At 39.3% G+C, this 16,620-nt stretch overlaps 2 protein-coding genes across 3 annotated transcripts; both read left to right on the plus strand.

The window, feature by feature from the left end:
- The first annotated feature begins 1,696 nt into the window (after nucleotides 1-1,696).
- LOC124061037 (fizzy-related protein homolog) lies at nucleotides 1,697-6,758 on the plus strand. Of its 2 annotated transcripts, none has more exons than XM_046392540.1 (14): nucleotides 1,697-1,893; nucleotides 2,442-2,558; nucleotides 2,764-2,880; nucleotides 3,061-3,124; nucleotides 3,228-3,358; nucleotides 3,526-3,608; nucleotides 3,696-3,879; nucleotides 3,957-4,022; nucleotides 4,100-4,202; nucleotides 4,493-4,677; nucleotides 4,768-5,001; nucleotides 5,698-5,802; nucleotides 5,923-6,015; nucleotides 6,111-6,758. In XM_046392540.1, exons 2-14 carry the CDS (start codon nucleotides 2,490-2,492, stop codon nucleotides 6,150-6,152), a joined length of 1,476 nt encoding a protein of 491 aa, XP_046248496.1. In that variant the 5' UTR covers nucleotides 1,697-1,893; nucleotides 2,442-2,489; the 3' UTR covers nucleotides 6,153-6,758. The 2 variants fall into 2 exon arrangements, with proteins under 2 accessions (XP_046248496.1, XP_046248497.1); XM_046392541.1 differs by having other exon boundaries at nucleotides 1,697-1,889.
- A 599-nt stretch (nucleotides 6,759-7,357) lies between these two features.
- On the plus strand, nucleotides 7,358-16,583 carry haus5 (HAUS augmin-like complex, subunit 5). Its single transcript, XM_046391672.1, has 20 exons — nucleotides 7,358-7,518; nucleotides 7,651-7,749; nucleotides 7,850-7,912; nucleotides 8,151-8,183; nucleotides 8,686-8,710; nucleotides 8,833-8,965; nucleotides 9,148-9,307; nucleotides 9,421-9,517; nucleotides 9,700-9,791; nucleotides 9,900-9,954; nucleotides 10,067-10,194; nucleotides 10,296-10,377; nucleotides 10,493-10,647; nucleotides 10,937-11,099; nucleotides 11,751-11,831; nucleotides 11,985-12,130; nucleotides 12,625-12,721; nucleotides 13,530-13,668; nucleotides 13,865-13,997; nucleotides 15,606-16,583. Exons 2-20 carry the CDS (start codon nucleotides 7,652-7,654, stop codon nucleotides 15,706-15,708), a joined length of 1,983 nt encoding a protein of 660 aa, XP_046247628.1. The 5' UTR covers nucleotides 7,358-7,518; nucleotide 7,651; the 3' UTR covers nucleotides 15,709-16,583.
- Nucleotides 16,584-16,620: the final 37 nt, after the last annotated feature.

The raw sequence follows: 16,620 nt of genomic DNA on the forward strand, positions 1-16,620 counted from the left end.
CACAGCTTTTTCGCATGACATAATTAGAGGTCAGTTGGGGGGTGGGGGATGAAGGGGGGATTTGGTCGTTGGCGCCAGTGTTGTGTGGGTGTGTCTGTGCGAGAGACAGACAGACAGACAGACAGACAGAAGGGGGGGGGTGCTTTCTTTACACTAGAGTTATGTTGTGTGTCTGATGTGGTAAATTTCTATTGGCTCACTCATCAGAAAGCACACATTGAAGTTCACATGGGGCCCTCTATGCACTCAGTGTGTGATTATTATCACCACACTTGCCAGCATTAAAGGCACGGCACTCGGTCTTTTGTTACAGCTACACGCTCATTAGCAGTGCAATTCAGAGACTACATTATTGTATAGAGCAGAGTGGTGACAAAACAGTACATTCAGCTGTGTTTTTAGATGAGGACAAAACATGTCAATAAACTCAAAACACAATAACTACAGAGACAAACACGCACATCATGAATTTCTAATCCTGCTGCAGTATAATCTAAAATAGGAGGCCATCAGGTCTTAAAATACATCTGAACTGTCATGAACCTAAACCAGGCTTCACACCTGATTAGATTATCAAATATTTCATCACATCCTGGCAGAACAGTTGTTATTTCACTGTTCTCTGTTTTACTGGGATTTTGGACAAATAACGAGCCTACAACTGTTCAGCGGAGTCTTTAATCCCACAGACAGGAGGCACCCACCTTACTGAAGCATCCTTGAGCAAGTCATCACACAACAAGCTACAGGAAACATGTTGTGCACTTGACAATGTGTGAAATATGACCTGACAAAGAGGAAAGAGAACCTCATTCGGGCACTGAATCATTATTGCTTTTGTTAACTACAGTTAACAAAAGCTCCTGTATTGAATCAAAAAAGTTTATCTAACATTATGCGCTGTTGTTGTTACTAATGTCCTGAATTCACATCCACACTTTTCAAAGCTCATGTTTAAATTGTAGTATAAGCGCGATGTGTGTTTTTCACACTGCAGGTAAGAGTTGAAGGACCAAGTGAAATATAAGTATGTTTACTCAAGTACTGCATGGAGCAATTTTGAAGTTCTCCTCCTTACTCTACTTGCATTTTTTATTTTTATCTACTTTATACCTATACTCCACTACATTTTAGACTAAAATATTGTACCTTACTTTGCAGATGTAGATTATCACTGTGTAATATTTTACTTGTAACAGAGTGTTTTCACATTGTAGTATTGATACTTTTAGGTCTAATTTTTTCTTCGACCAGTGTATATATAGTATAGGCTCCAGCACACTGCACTTCTACCTTCTGCTGAGTCTGGAGGGCTTGAACCACACATTTGAACATAGAACCAGTACGCCCTCTATGTTTGATAATTAGACATGGCAAGTAACTCACCCATGTTGATACACAAAGAGGTGCAGTGTATTCACTTATACTTGGGTTTAGCAGTTTTTCCAGTTTGATCTCGTTACATTAGATGTGTTTCAAACAGTAGCTATTTGAGATAGATAGATCATCTATCTGTGTGAAGACCTTTACTGTTAGATATAAGTTTATGGTACGTGGGAAATAGCCGTTTAGGATACACTATTGTGAAAATGGGCGACCTGAGCCTCAAACAACACCATGTTTAATCGCTGGTCAGTCGTTCGCTTAAAGACCCGAACTCTGTCATCCACTGTAGCATTTCCGTGTTTTGATTTGAGAGGCGCACGTCACAGGAGTGACAAAAATCCCACAATGCAATGCTTTTTTCACCTCAGCTAACCTGAATTACTGTCCATCTGAGAGGGATAACTTTACATTATATCGCTTCATTTCAGCTCAGAATTTCGCGAATTGTTGTTCCTGTTGTTCCTGGCGTTTGTCCCGTCATATCCACGGAGTGGCTCGCTGTTGTATGTATGTTGTCTACTGCAAATATGACTAAATTAGCCACTAGCTAAATTAGCTAACGCTATCATTACCTATCTTTCCTTTTTGGTACAAATATGACTATAAACAAGATTGATGATATGCATTTAACTACGAATAAAGTGCTTTAAAATGTCATCCGTTGCTTTGAAAAGGTTGAAAGTTAGTCGTTAAGTACTGCTGCTAGTTAAATTGTTTTTCCTTCAAATCGTGAATTGCATTTGTTGAAGAGTTTAAGATTACATGGGATAAATGCCCTGCTTTAATGATTGTTTAGTTAATAACCTAAATAATCGGGACATTTTACGAGACAGGATTAGTGGATGAACTGCTGAGACATTTTTTTTAAAAGGCAAACATAATCATAATTCTTGACTTTGTGGTTTTGCAGGTTTAAATCTGTGTTTTCAGGCTGCTAACCTAGTTACATAATCTTTTGGCTAACTTTCTAACGCTGCATTATGATACAAGCACCAAATCAGACGATCAAAGTAGTATTCCGGTTGAACTGATGAAATAATTTTTGTGTTGGTCAGTCTCCGACCTCCCAGCCAGTGGTTGTGGGATCAGGATTTCAGCTTAGGATGGATCCAGAGTACGAACATCGCCTCCTCCGCCAAATCAACATTCAAAACGACAACTTGAACCCTGCTGTGAGCCGTTTCTTTCATTTCTGCTTTCCACTGTCAGTTGTTTTCCTTTGTTCCTTAATAATATAAATATTGTTGGTCAACACTAAACTTGTGGTGTTAGTGAGTTATATCATATATGAGACGATCAATAAACTGACCAAACTTTCATTAATTCATTATAAAATGAACTTGAAGATAATCTGTTTATTTTTCAAAACTGACACAGAGTTTGCATTGTCGGACACCCACGAGCTCCCCGTTATCCTCACCCAGTAAACTTGGAGACAGGTTCATTCCCACCAGAGCGGGGGCAAACTGGAACATCAACTTCCACAGGATCAATGTATGAACATTTTGTGGATAAATTTGTTTTGAGTGTGTTTACAAAAACAAGAAAAGTAGTGTTGACTATACAAAATTCTTGATGTTACATTTTGTTTGGGTAAGGTTGAGTACTGTATGAATGTTCTGTCTGTAGACATTTTGTATCTCTAATTAATGACAATATTTTTGTGATTTTTAGGAAAATGAGAAGTCGCCAACTCAGAACAGAAAAACAAAGGATGCCTCTTCTGATAATATCAAAGGTAAACACAGTTTATAAAAGTTATTTAGGACAGCCTAATAATTAACTGTGTACACCTAGGATTGTACTTTTGTACTCGTGTATAAATATTTTTGTGCATGTAGCGGATGGGCTGGCCTACTCTGCTTTGCTGAAAAATGAGCTGCTGGGAGCAGGAATAGAAAAGATCCAGGACCCCCAGACAGAGGACAGACGTCTACAACCATCAACCCCAGAGAAGAGAAGTCTCTTCACTGTATGAACATTTCACCTCATATTCTTTACATACTGAATTGTGTAGATCATTGACTGAATCAAATCCAAAGATCATAACGTTACTGTGAAGTTGTTCTTCAGTGGTTTATGTTATTTTAATGAAGCTGGTAGAGAATACGATTGTGTCTTTTTTTGTGGTCTTTGCAGTATTCACTTAACACCAAAAGCTTGTCACCAGGCAATGACACCAACATCTCTCCCTACTCTCTATCACCTGTCAGCAGCAAAAGGTAGAAGCAAAATTTTATTTTTAGATCTCTTATTGTTGATCACTGCTGGCTTTAGGGTTTCATAAGGTCTGACTTTCCTTGTTGCAGTCAGAAATTGCTGCGTTCACCAAGAAAGCCAACTCGCAAGATTTCAAAGATTCCTTTTAAAGTCCTTGATGCTCCAGAGCTGCAGGATGACTTTTACCTCAATTTGGTGGACTGGTCATCTCTCAATGTACTCAGCGTTGGACTGGGTACATGTGTTTACCTGTGGAGTGCCTGTACCAGCCAGGTACTGCAGAGTTTACTCTACTCATTTTGGAACATTCATTTGAATTGTTTGATGTGTACAAATTGTCTTTTCCTCAGGTAACGAGGTTGTGTGATTTGTCAGTGGAAGGAGACTCAGTCACATCAGTTGGGTGGTCTGAAAGGGTGAGTTTCATTCAGGAAACTGTCAGGGTGGACTTTTGCCACAGTTTTGTTAATGAAAGGACTTTTTGTGTTTTTAGGGTAACTTGGTGGCAGTGGGGACTCACAAAGGCTACGTTCAGATCTGGGACGCTGGTGCTGGGAAGAGACTCTTTGCCCTGGAAGGACACACAGCTAGAGTTGGTGAGAACATTTGCTGATTTCAAAATTATCAAATGAGTTATGTAGTGCCTTAACAGTAAAGCTCAAGTCATAGTAAATACAAATGACAGCAGAAGAACTAGAAAGGGTCTGCATTATGATGAATTCTTGGAAGTTGACTCATGACAGAAATTCTGTGTTTTATTCAAATGTCAAGAGTGAGACCAATCAAATCCAAAGACCGTAACATTACTGTTTAGTCAGTGTGAAGTTGTTTTATTCAAATGTCAAGAGTGAGACCAAACATAAATCAAGCTTTACTGTGTCTGCAGGAGCATTAGCATGGAATGCAGACCAGTTGTCTTCGGGAAGCCGTGATCGCATGATTCTTCAACGAGATGTGCGAACTCCTCCACTCCAGTCAGAGAGACGACTGCAGGGACACAGACAAGAAGTGTGTGGTTTAAAGTGGAGTACTGACCACCAGCTGCTCGCTTCTGGTGGCAACGATAACACGGTGCAGTTATTTTTTTATTGAACCTGTCCCTAACTTATGAAACCTGCATTTACTCACTATATTCACTGATGTTGTTATGTGTCATCTCAGCTACTGGTTTGGAACCATTCTTCTCTGAGCCCAGTGCAAACATACATGGATCACCTGGCTGCGGTGAAAGCCATTGCTTGGTCCCCCCATCAGCACGGCCTGCTGGCCTCGGGAGGCGGCACCGCTGACCGCTGCATCCGATTTTGGAACACCCTGACCTCACAGCCCCTGCAGTGTATGGACACTGGCTCTCAGGTCTGCAACCTGGCCTGGTCCAAGCATGCTAATGAGCTGGTAGGTTACTCCAGATGCACACAGTGCACAACTGATTTGCTGGATATATTCTGTGAAGTTTTACTGGCATATTTTTAAGCATAATAAAATGACTGTTAAAAAATTGGCAGTGTTGATTTAGTAATAATACAGATTTAATTATTTAGTGTTTCACATTTGTACCTAATTTATATCAGTTTGCAGAGATATCTCACTTTGACATTAGTCTCCATCTATTAATAGGCTCAGTTCAATGACACTGCCTGTTTTTATACCCACATCCACTGCAATTCAGTATTAAAACAACAAGTAAATGAGTCCAAGGGGGTCATCGTTTTTAACAATATTTTACATCCATATTAGTTTTGATATGCTGGCACGTTTCCATAAACAATGTAGTTGGTAGCCTCTACCAGGTACCAGTGTTTCTCAGAATTAAGACACATTATGGGGTGTTTTTTAAATAAACCTCTTAAGAGGCAGAGTATAAGCTTTTACATTGTTGCCATATTTGATTGTGAGACACTCTGGAACTGTTTGCACTGGCATGAATGTGTTCTCTTTCCTTTTTTAATTTTTTGTCACACAATAAAATATTTAGTGAGACCAACAAGTGTCTGTTAACAAAGTCCGTTGGCAGTAAAGTAAACAGATTGTGAGATAATTTGTGTAATACACAAAGGCCCCTTTGAATTACAATATTGTCTCAATTTGCAGGTGAGCACTCATGGCTACTCACAGAACCAGATCTTGGTGTGGAAATATCCAGCTCTCACTCAGGTTGCCAAACTCACAGGACACTCCTACAGGGTGCTCTACTTGGTCAGTTTTCTCTTCTGATGACAATGAGATCTTGATGCTGGTCATGTTAATTGGGAATGCTGACAATATTTTCCAGATTGCTCACACAAATATTCATGGATTTATTTCTTTTCATGACAGGCCATGTCCCCAGACGGTGAGGCGATAGTGACAGGAGCTGGAGATGAGACCCTACGCTTCTGGAACGTATTTAGTAAAACAAGGTCTACAAAGGTGAGCAAGCACTTCTTGTGAACAGCGTTCTTTAATTACAAACCCCTTTTGTGATCTGCAAAACAATAAACTAAGTTTTTTTTCTTTTGTTTCAGGAATCTGTATCAGTTTTAAATCTCTTCACCAGGATACGGTAACTTTAAGCAAATATTTAAACTCTAAGACTCTAGTTTGAGTGGACCCTGGCATCACCACTGGATCACTCATCAGGACGGTGCTAAGAACGTACAATGCAAGCTAAGGCATCTTGTGACATATTTTCAGAGAGGAAGTGGCATCAAGATCAACAGAGCAAGTTCTGGTTAATGCTAATGCTTGAATTCTTTTTGATGTTTGTGCTCCTGTTATGAATGTAGTCTTTATTTTGTAATGTCAAAAAATGTATAAGTGAACTGAAAAAAATCATAGGCCTTAAAATAATTGTGATATCATTTTCATTTCTGTGGAATCTGAGATTGGGAGAGAGGATTTTTAGTTTTTGTTTAACTCAGGTCTTATTTATTTAATGCTTCAGTGGAGAAAAATGCCATTACATATTATGACTAAAGCATAAAAACCTAACATGATCACCTACTAAGGCCTTACAGTGTGTGCACCATACTTACTGTGATCCTTGGGGTACGAAGTTTAAGGTGCAGTTTTGCTCCTGTGGACAGAAAGTCTAGTGCTGTGCATCTAGACTTATACTACATGGTTGATTCTTTGTAGTAAAGGAAGAAATAAAAGATGGTGAAACTGAAAAACTCGTGTCTGATTTGTTATAATTTTTCTTTTTGGCTTTAGAAATACCTTTATCATTGATTTTTGTGGATTTAATTTAGTTGCATGTTTGTTAAATGGGATTTTGTAAATCTTGCATCTTAAATTACTAATTTAAAAGTATGATTGTATAAAGGTTATGCAGCTCTTCTGTTTGAAAACAAATGCTGCATTATCAGGAAGATTTGCCTTTTAAGTGGTGAATTTGCTTGATGCTTGATACTTTGCTGTTTATTTCATTATTTGCTTCACTTTAAATGACTCCAGATTATGAGGTTGATTTACTATTTTTGTGTTCTCATGCAAATCGAACATTTTAACAAAAGTGGTTATATCAGGACTATAACCATAAAGTATTTGAAAATGAATCAAATAAAAATGATAAAGCTTAATCCCTTAGTCTATTATTTATCTGTTTGCATGTGCAAACATTTTCATATTCAAGCCATTCTTGTCAAAACTGTCCAAAAGTTAATTGTTTAACACAGTGGAGTCAGTCCTTTTAACCAAGAGGGTTTTCAACCGTTGATACACAGTAACTATGTCCATAATACTGTGTATCCATGACAACAGCCAGCTACAACCAGCGGCGGCGCTGCCTCAACCATATGACCTCAACGGATATGCTAACCGGAAATGCTGTGAGCGAGCGGGAAGTTGAAAGTTTGAGTATCTCAGATAAAACAAATCCTTTTCTAAGCTTCCTTACTTGTATTACAGTGAAAGACCTTTCATAAGAGCAAAGTAAGTTCAAGGACTACAATCAGCTAAATTAGCGTTAGCAAACTATACTGGCGAGCTGACAAGAACTGTAGCTTGTTGATCTTGCTAGCTAGCTCGATTGCTACCAGTTGTTTACTTTCTGTTGTCTGACAGGATGGCGGATAGAAATCTTATGCAGGACTTGAAACGTTGGGCTACAGAGGAGTTCAGTCTCCCCCCGGAAAGTCTGCCAAATGACAGCTATTTTAAAACGTGAGTATAAGCTCGTCTATTCTTTCCTTATTGTCACTTAATAATTAAATGCATAGTTTGCATCGTTGAACAAGGCTAATGCTGACTACTTATTTTCTAGGCTCTGTGTTGGGACAGGGAAATCAATTTGGAATCATGTCATCCAGCATGTTTTCCAACAGAGGTTAGTGTTTACACTGCCTTTCTGGTCTGTAAATTAAGCTACCTGTGGTTAGAGTACTGCTGACTTCTTGTACGTCATCTTTGAACTCACTCCTTGCCTTTTTATCTGGTCAAAATAGCAACTATGTGGCATCTGATTAATGTATTGGTCTCTAAAATAAACTACTACTCCCCCTGTCTGTGCCCTGACAGAAATAGTAATTCATTACATCCTCTTGACTGTTTCTCTCTTTTCCCAGGAACGTGAGGATTATGCGTGGAAATCTCCAGTGGTATCCTTTCTGTCCCTGATTGAAAATGTATTAAGACCAGTGTCTTTTGGCTTCTGGCCTCCATCAAGGTCATTGTGAACATGTTTTTAATGTGTTTCCTCGCTAAAGATTTTGAAGCTACCAGTCGAACATCTACCAATATCAATATCGAATATCTCGTGCAAGACTTACTGCTGTATGTGTGTTTATGTTCTGTTGGTTTTCTCTCTGCCACCATTCATACATCCTGCCACTTCTCTCATTGCAAGCCCAGGGATGACAAACGTATGACCTCTGGTGGTTCCCTGGTTCAAACCTTGCGAGGGACCTTTATGCTGCATCCAGTTTTGCTCTCCATTTTTTCAGTTGTCTGCTGTGCTGTCTTATAAAGAAAGTAAAAATATTAAATATTCCCTCTTCCTATACGTAGTATTACTTGGTCTATATTGAACTTCTTTAGCCACCATGACTGCTGTATGTTTCACCTTTATCCAGTAATTTCCTTGACATCATGATCTTCAAGGTACAAAGTTCTTCAAGATAAAGAAGTAAGTTTTCCTTCTTTGTTGTTAATTTCTATACTTGGTTAATCTTGAGTGGAATTTTTAATATCAGTATAAGATGATAAAATGAAGTGTGTTTTTATCTGCCTGTGTTTTTGCATGCTCAGCTGAAGCAGGCCGAGGGCCAAAGTGAGGCTGCTAAGCAGAGAGAGCTTCAGAGGAAGATAGAACAGCTGCGAGCTGAGATCAGTCATCTGGACTCTCAGATCAGTGGAACAGAGGAACAGTTAGCTACACAAGGTTAGCCCATTTCATATAGAAAGAGCTGGGTGTCTGATCAGACCACATTGCCCCTTTGGCAGTTGCTGTGGTCAGAAGGCACACAGCCAGTTCATATGTTGACTGTTGCTTTGCTTCCATCATCAATTCATCAATATTTAAAATGACCTGTAATGCTAGTGTTTTCTATTATTAACTAACAGAGCAGTCCATCAACCGTACCTGGGCACAGGTGGAGGACAGCCAGCGCAGAGAGCTGCTCCTACAGGCCTTCAGGCAGCGCTGCATCTTAGGCCGGAAGTTGCTCTCCGGTGATACACAGAAGATCAGCATGCACTGCCAGGCACTGGAACAAATGACCAGGTAAGGCAGAACACATAAGTACAAATAAATTAAAAATGAAGGAACTGTGACCATCTACACATACACAAGCTAATCATATAGTATGCAAATAAGAACTGTATTGTATATTGCAGGAAAGCAGAGATTGAAGTGCTGTTTGATGATAAGCCATCTGGCACCAGTGAAGGTGACAACCTTAACTCCAACGCTGCAGCAGAGGCACAGGTCCTGGTAAGAGCTTCCCAATCTGGGCTACAGTATCAGTGTGATGCTGTTGCTGTTAAAAGAAAATATATCAGTTGAGCAGCAATTACACACATATCTGAGTAATGTAATGTTAGACAACAATGGCTATAATACATCAGCTGCTAACTGAAGGAGATCATCCCTTTTCTTTTCTTTTCTCCTGTTAGCGTGAAGTGAGACAGCTGTGTGACGATAGGGTTCACTTCTATCAGTCTTTGCAAGAGAGTGAATTGAAGACGGCACACTCTGCAGCCAAGCAGTAAGGACTACAGTGGATATCATATTTGAAAAATCGACAGAAAACTGTCTTTCCAAATATTGTCAGCTTCTTCTTTCTTGAATTAATTGCTTTCCTGTTTCCTCTCAGTATGACTCGTGAACAAAGGACTGCTGTGTTTCAGTACTGGCTGAGTGCTGTGGAAGTAGGGGGATTTTGAGCGTATCTCACTTCATATTTTGGTACTTTATACTGTTGTTAATACTCTTAGGTTTCACTTTCAATTAACTTGTCGTTGCTTGTCATCATGTCATCAGAACCTGGTAGCTGGTTATCCTCCAAACCATGTCCTCTCAGCATTGGAGTATTTAGCTTCCAGAGAGCAGAAGGAACTGGAGAATAAACTCTCCTCTCTGGATGTGACACAAGATGTGACAGCTCTACGGTAAACTCTAACATTACCATAATATTCTCTCTTTCTTTAAAACTAGCCTCAAGTCCCAAAGTTTTCAACGTCAGAGTAGATATCTAGCATTTTAATTGCAGGTTTCGCTATGAAAGTAATCACCTACTGGACATGTCGGCAGAGGAGGAAAATGACTTGCCATCGGTTAAGACCCTGTTAAGGGTATGAAACACAAATACACATGAACTCTATAATATTCAGAACATTCACAGAGGAAGAAAATATGTTCATGTTTTAAAAATTTTTATTTGTGGAATTTGTACGTTTGTTGTTCCAGGCTGCTTGGGAGGAGGTGGAGCAGAGCCTGGTGGAACTGGCACAGACTCGCTCCAGAGTCCGACAGCTCAGAGACCAATTGCAGGCCCACAAGAAGGAGGCTGAGCTGGAGGTGTCTGGTATTGCGGATGACCTGCACAATGATACCTTGGCACTGTAAGCTGACTCACTGTGAAGTTTGTTGATGAGGTTCCTACTAGTGTATTATCTCAGTAATAATGGCACAGGATTCTTCTATAGTCTGAACTCATTGTTATCAAACTTTTTGAACTTAAGACTGAACAATATCTTTTAAAAATTTTCGCAGTTTAGTCTCATTCTTGAGTTGTTTTCTGTCTTCATTTTGCCATTTTTTGTGTTTACATTTGCAATAGTCGAATTAGGGACACATTTGATCAGAAATGAAAAACCTGTTTTCAAGAATTTACTTCTTTGTTGTTTTCAGATCAGCTCTGGAGGTGGAACTCCAGTGTGTAATGAAGGCAGCAGCCAGGGATCATATCAGAGACCGCTGCATCCAATTTGACCAACATGCACGAAGCCGACAGGAGGCGATTAGGAACCTCCACAGCCAATGGCAGAGCATCCTTGACTTCAGACAACTAGTGGTGAGAGTGAACTGACAACTCTCATAATTTTTCATTCACACATGTGATAAACTTTTTATTTATTTATTTATTTTATTTCTTTTTGTTTTTATGGTTTTTCTCTCTTTTTTTCTACCTCTTCTTATGTCTTAATATGTGATGGAAAAGATTAGTGATGAATGAATTATAACCACAATCTTTGCATGAAATTACATGAAAACAAGTCTGGATATTGTGTCCGGGGTTTAGCAAAATGTTCATTTTGTTTATAGCAACACCACTTGAACCCCACACAGAACTGCAGTAATACTAGAACTGGAAGTAATAATAATAATGGAAATTTGTTGAGTTTAGTTACGATAATGATTGCATTTGCTACTGATTTCTGATGGTGGTGCATGGAAGTATCAGTTTCTGTTTAATTTAATTTTTAATCAGAATCAGAATCAGAATCAGAATTCCTTTATTAATCCCTGGAGGGAAATTCTTGGTACATTGATTTGTACATTGATTTAATATCAATGTACAGGTGTGGGGGGGTAATAATTACTATCATTTAATAGGGGGTATATATATCATTACTGCATATTGATTTGCCAATGAAATAAAAATGCACAGGTGTTATTATTTTTCCAGCATATATCATTAAAACATGTTCTGTTGTTTGTCCAGGCCCTCAGACAGGAGCATATCAGAGGTCTGATTAAGGGAAACTCCTCAGCTAAGACAGAGCTGATCCGTCTGCAGAGAGAGGTGCAGTTGTTCTTCATTCATTGTTGAAGTAGAGAAATAATAAAATTAAGCTTCGTTCTGTGGTGAAAGAAATGTTTTTTTGTTTCTTTAAACACGACAAAAGCTAAATTTTGAGCATTTCTGGAAGATTTTTATTCCTCAGTCTTGTTTCAGTTACAGGAATTTATCAATGGCAAATTGGTACCACAGTTTGAGAATGTCATCGCTGCAGCCGACGGTCTCAGGAACGCCATTTCCAAGGAGGCCAAACAGTTTGGCACGGTTTCACTTCTTGCTCTGGACCGTAGAACTGTTGAAGGGTAAGAACAAGTTGCCTGATAACTGAAGGGTTACACTTCAGTTGGGTTAGTTTGTAACCAATAGAGTTTTGTTTTTAACACCCAGTTTAGTAATGAGGCTCTAAACATATTCCAAACTGAGCATTTTACATCCAAGCATTTTACCTCAAGTAAAATATGTACTTTTTAATAGATAAGTGTTACAATACATGGGTTGCCAACTTTTTTTCTTCTCTGTTGTGTAGAGTTTTGTTACACTTGATAATCATCTACAAACTTAAATAGGGAGGAAGAAGAGAAAAGCAGAACATTAAAATCTGTCAGGAAATGAGTCTACTTCATCAGTGATACACCCGTGACTCTAGCAGCAGTGCGCTGAAAATTTGACTGTAATTAAGAGACTGCATCATAAGAAAAAGAATTTTTAATTATACTCTTGATCATATGTTGACAGATGCTTGAAAAATAAAAAGAGAAATGACATTTTTTCCTGTTTCTTGTTTTTCCCGTCACAGAATCCAAAGAGTCCCCGCATCATGGTTGTCCATCCATCGCTTGCAGTCCCCGTCCTTCAGCAGCTTGTGTCAGAACCTGGCATTCCCACTGTACAGGGTCAGTCTGTTGCAACAAAACCAAGATCTCAATCTTGTGTGTTTTCTTTTCCAGAAAAACACTGCATATGTTCGTCAGGTTGTGGATTAAATCGGTTTGATTCATGTTTTTGTATTTGAAGAGAGGCAGTGCACAAAGAACTTTCCAATATTTAGACTGAGACGGGAGTCATTTAGCCATTCAGCGACATTTTTTATTTCCTTTTGTTAATTTCATGGCTTATTTCACTTCGAAGGCATTTTCTCCATGGTTGTATAACCCAGTGTCTACCCAGCATCGCTGCTGTTGGTAGATCATTGATGTATATACTCAACACCAGTCTTACTAGACTCAAGTCTTACATAGCTGGTTTCTAGGTGCTGTGAAAAGTCATTAATAGACTTGTTCATTATTAATTACAGGGGAGGTTGTAAGTTGTTTGTGATTTCTGAAATGTAGTATTAACACTATTTGTCCTGTATCTTTGGAGAACTCTTGTCTTTAAAGAACTAGTGGGTCAGTCATTTGTACCTCTTGGCTTCAGTGTCTTGATAGCTTCTCAGAATCTGCAAACTGAACACATTGCATCTTCACACTGCACTTTAAGCTCCACATGCCCACAGTGGTTTTGATTAAACAGCTGACTGTCACTGCCATTACTTGACCCCAGTCATCTCACTAGAAGAGCTGATAAAAATAATATCCATGTAAACCAGTTTTATTGCGCAGTGGCACAGCACCAACAGCCTTACGATATTTGCCAGTTGTAAAATAAATTTCTTTTCTGACTTTGAGAGAAACATTTTATTTTCTCCCTCTAACACTTCAGGCTTCAGAGGAGTTGTGTTCCCAGGCGTGCTCCCAGCAGCTTGAGTTGCGTTTTCTCCGTCATATACTGGAACTTCACTCTGCTACTCTGCAGAAAACACAGAAGGAGGCGGCGTTGCTCCATGCATCTGATCAGAAAGGTAATCAGGGGAGCTCATCAAGAATGTTGACTGTTCTCAAGTTTAAAATTCACAGTAAAACATTCTGCATTTGGCTGTTTGCACATATGCTGTGTACATGATGATATGAGGAATTTTGGTTCCTCCGGCAAAAAGAAGAATCTTTATCGGTTTTAGCAACAACAGAACTTCTGTTTTGCTGCTCTGTGCCTCTTAGCTCTGCTGTCCAGAGTCGTGCAGGAGGATCAGAAGCTTCTGAAGGCTCTGATACCAAGAGTCAGAGGCCTCACTCAACGTTGCGCCCAAGGCCTTACTTATGGAGTCCAAGTCAAAACTGCCATCTCATACTGGTGAGGCACATTTCCAAAGCATACAGCGTATTGTAAAACAATGATGGCACCACATGTATTGTTTTCATAGTGTATACTTCCTCTCAAAAATGTCTATAAAGGAGAATTCTTCTTTTCACTCACACTTGATATATGTTTATAGTTTCAGTACATACCTAGTGCAGCTTTACAGTAGAGTGCATTGCAGCAACCAGCAAACTGGGTTTTAAACAACTCTTCTGTCTAACTGTGTTACCTAAACCATATCTCTAAGTGGAAATGAAAGTGAGTATGACCTTTTATCACTCAAACAGCCTGTTCTGAACATCTGCTAGATAACTGATAAACTGTCAGTTTGTTTAACACTTACCTGTCTGTGCATCCTATTCACGTGAATGTGATATATCAGGAAGGCGTTGAGGGAATTTATTTGGGTTTGGCACAACGTCCACTTGAACTCAAGAATGAACTAATCAGAATTTGGTGGGGAAAGGTCACGGTGACCTCACAAAACACGTTTTTAGCCTCAAGAATTCACACGCTAATTATCACAAAATTTCACACAAATGTCTAATGGGATAAAATGATGACATTTTATATGCAAAAGGTCAGGGTCAGCTTCACTCTGGCATTGTAATGTTTTGTAAAAACACTTTTCCAACTGTTATTTTAACGCCGTAGCTTAGAAGCAGAAGGGCAGATTGTGACCATATTTCACATTTGGTCAGACACTGAATTGATGACAAAAATCTTGGGTGCCCATCATGAAACTGCTCTTCATTTTAATATTTGTAGCTTCTTTGAAGCAACATCCATATTTGATTCATTTTAGTTCAGCACAAGCTTGGCTTACTTTTGCTGATACAGAGCTTCAGGTGATGTTGCACCATGTGATGAAGCTCTCTATCAGCCCTCTGTACTCTTGTGTAAAAATAGTCTCTAAGTGAAAACAACTTGTTACTCACTGCAAATTATTCATTGGAAGCCTGTCAGTATAATCACTTTCATTTTGCTAAGAACTACACAGATTATCTTTATACTAAATTCCTTGAACTTCTTCACTACACATATTATGAGTCTGGATATGTAAGTAAACTGAAGCTTGACTGGCGTGTGGAGGCACACAACTGCGAGGTGGTAATTCTAGTTGAATGATAATCAGATTCAAGTCCGTATGTACTTGAATTTGACTGACAAGTTATGAATGTGTTTTCATTTTACAAAATTTTGTTGTTGGATGATTGCGAGTAAACTGAAGATGTAATTGAAACTGAATTAAGTGTTTATCTGATACGTAACAACACAGTGCATTGCATTGAACACTGATTTATTTTGATTTCACAATTGTTTGGAATGATGAAATATTCTGACATCAGAATATTCTAATTAAACGTTTTGCCCTATGCTGAGTAAAATGTAAATTATGAATAGGGGACTGTGGTTGTTTTCCTTTGATTGTTTATTGATGTTTATATTTATTTAACCTTTGTTGTTTTGATTGCATATTTGTTTGTCTAAACATGAATGTATTTGTAATATTTTGGATTTTAACCTTATGTCAGGAGTTAGGGGGCTGGTTTGCTGGTTAACTTCCTGTGTTTTTTGTGTTTCTTCCCCCCATACATTTAGGTGGGAGCAGCCTGCCCAGCATGTCCTACCTGAGGTCAGTAAAGGAGGACTGACTTATCAGCAGTGGCTGCAAAGGTGGAAACTTGCGGCCAAAGCCTCTTAGGGGGTGCATCATAGTTTTAAAAAATTCAGAGGAGATTCCTTACAGCACCTTTCAGTGGCAGAGTGCCCATGCTACAGTAGGTAGAAAAATGTACAGATGGCTATAATTGCAGTTTTTCATGACTGGGACTCCTTCCTTTTTTGTTGTAAAAGTCAGTCGTGAATAAATCATTTTAAATCCAATAATTTGTTCCTGTCTTCTTGAAATGCATTAAAAACACAATAAAGTTGTTGAAACCTGCCTCCTGCTCTTGTATTGAACTAGCTGAATCATTGATACAGTTCGCTCATATGCCTACTGAATGAGCTGCGGGTATCTGTCATTAAGCCCAATATTGATCTGTCTGACAGTCAGTGCCCAGCCTGTCGTTGATATTCTACTTATAGGCACAGTGTGAACTATGTAGCCATCGTTCTGCACGGACTAACATTGTTCCTTTGTAGCAGTGAAGGGGGAGTGGAGCAATCTGATTCTTGTGAACTCAGCTCCTCCCACCGTTGCGGCTGCGCAGTTCAATTTTTCACTCCTCTTTTTTTCAATTTTTCACTCCTACTCTGGCTTCCGGACGCCAAGACAGATCGCTGCCGCCGAATTTAAAGAGACAGACGATAGTTATTTTAAATACGATAAACGGCAACCATTGTCTCGTAGGTTATTTTCCGACGCTTCCTGCCTGAGCTTGTTTAATTAGATGGTGATGTTTAATCAAAGTCGCGGCGAGTAGCAGCTTGTCTGTCATCACCGTCCACTCTGCTGGGTTTTCCGTCCTTTTTGCGCTGTACCGAGAGTGTCCAGCTAGGCAAAGTAGGGTTGCTTGCTGGCAGGCTGGCTTCCCGACCGAGAGGAAGGTTTGTCGGCTAGCCAACAACTGGAGGTAACACCGAAGCTTCCCTCTCAAGTTGTGGTTGTGGC

Source organism: Scatophagus argus, chromosome 6 (assembly GCF_020382885.2).
Source record: "Scatophagus argus isolate fScaArg1 chromosome 6, fScaArg1.pri, whole genome shotgun sequence".
NCBI lineage: Eukaryota > Metazoa > Chordata > Actinopteri > Scatophagidae > Scatophagus > Scatophagus argus.

Bases quoted from the DNA above. Each gene is read 5' to 3' on its own strand.
- haus5 (XM_046391672.1), top strand. From the start codon at position 7,652: ATGGCGGATAGAAATCTTATGCAGGACTTGAAACGTTGGGCTACAGAG. The intron at 11,832-11,984 runs GTGCAGTTGTTC...GTCTTGTTTCAG, and splicing joins TGATCCGTCTGCAGAGAGAG to TTACAGGAATTTATCAATGG. The intron at 13,998-15,605 runs GTGAGGCACATT...CCATACATTTAG, and splicing joins AAAACTGCCATCTCATACTG to GTGGGAGCAGCCTGCCCAGC.
- LOC124061037 (XM_046392540.1), top strand. From the start codon at position 2,490: ATGGATCCAGAGTACGAACATCGCCTCCTCCGCCAAATCAACATTCAA. The intron at 3,359-3,525 runs GTATGAACATTT...TGGTCTTTGCAG, and splicing joins AGAAGAGAAGTCTCTTCACT to TATTCACTTAACACCAAAAG. The intron at 5,803-5,922 runs GTCAGTTTTCTC...TTTTCATGACAG, and splicing joins CCTACAGGGTGCTCTACTTG to GCCATGTCCCCAGACGGTGA.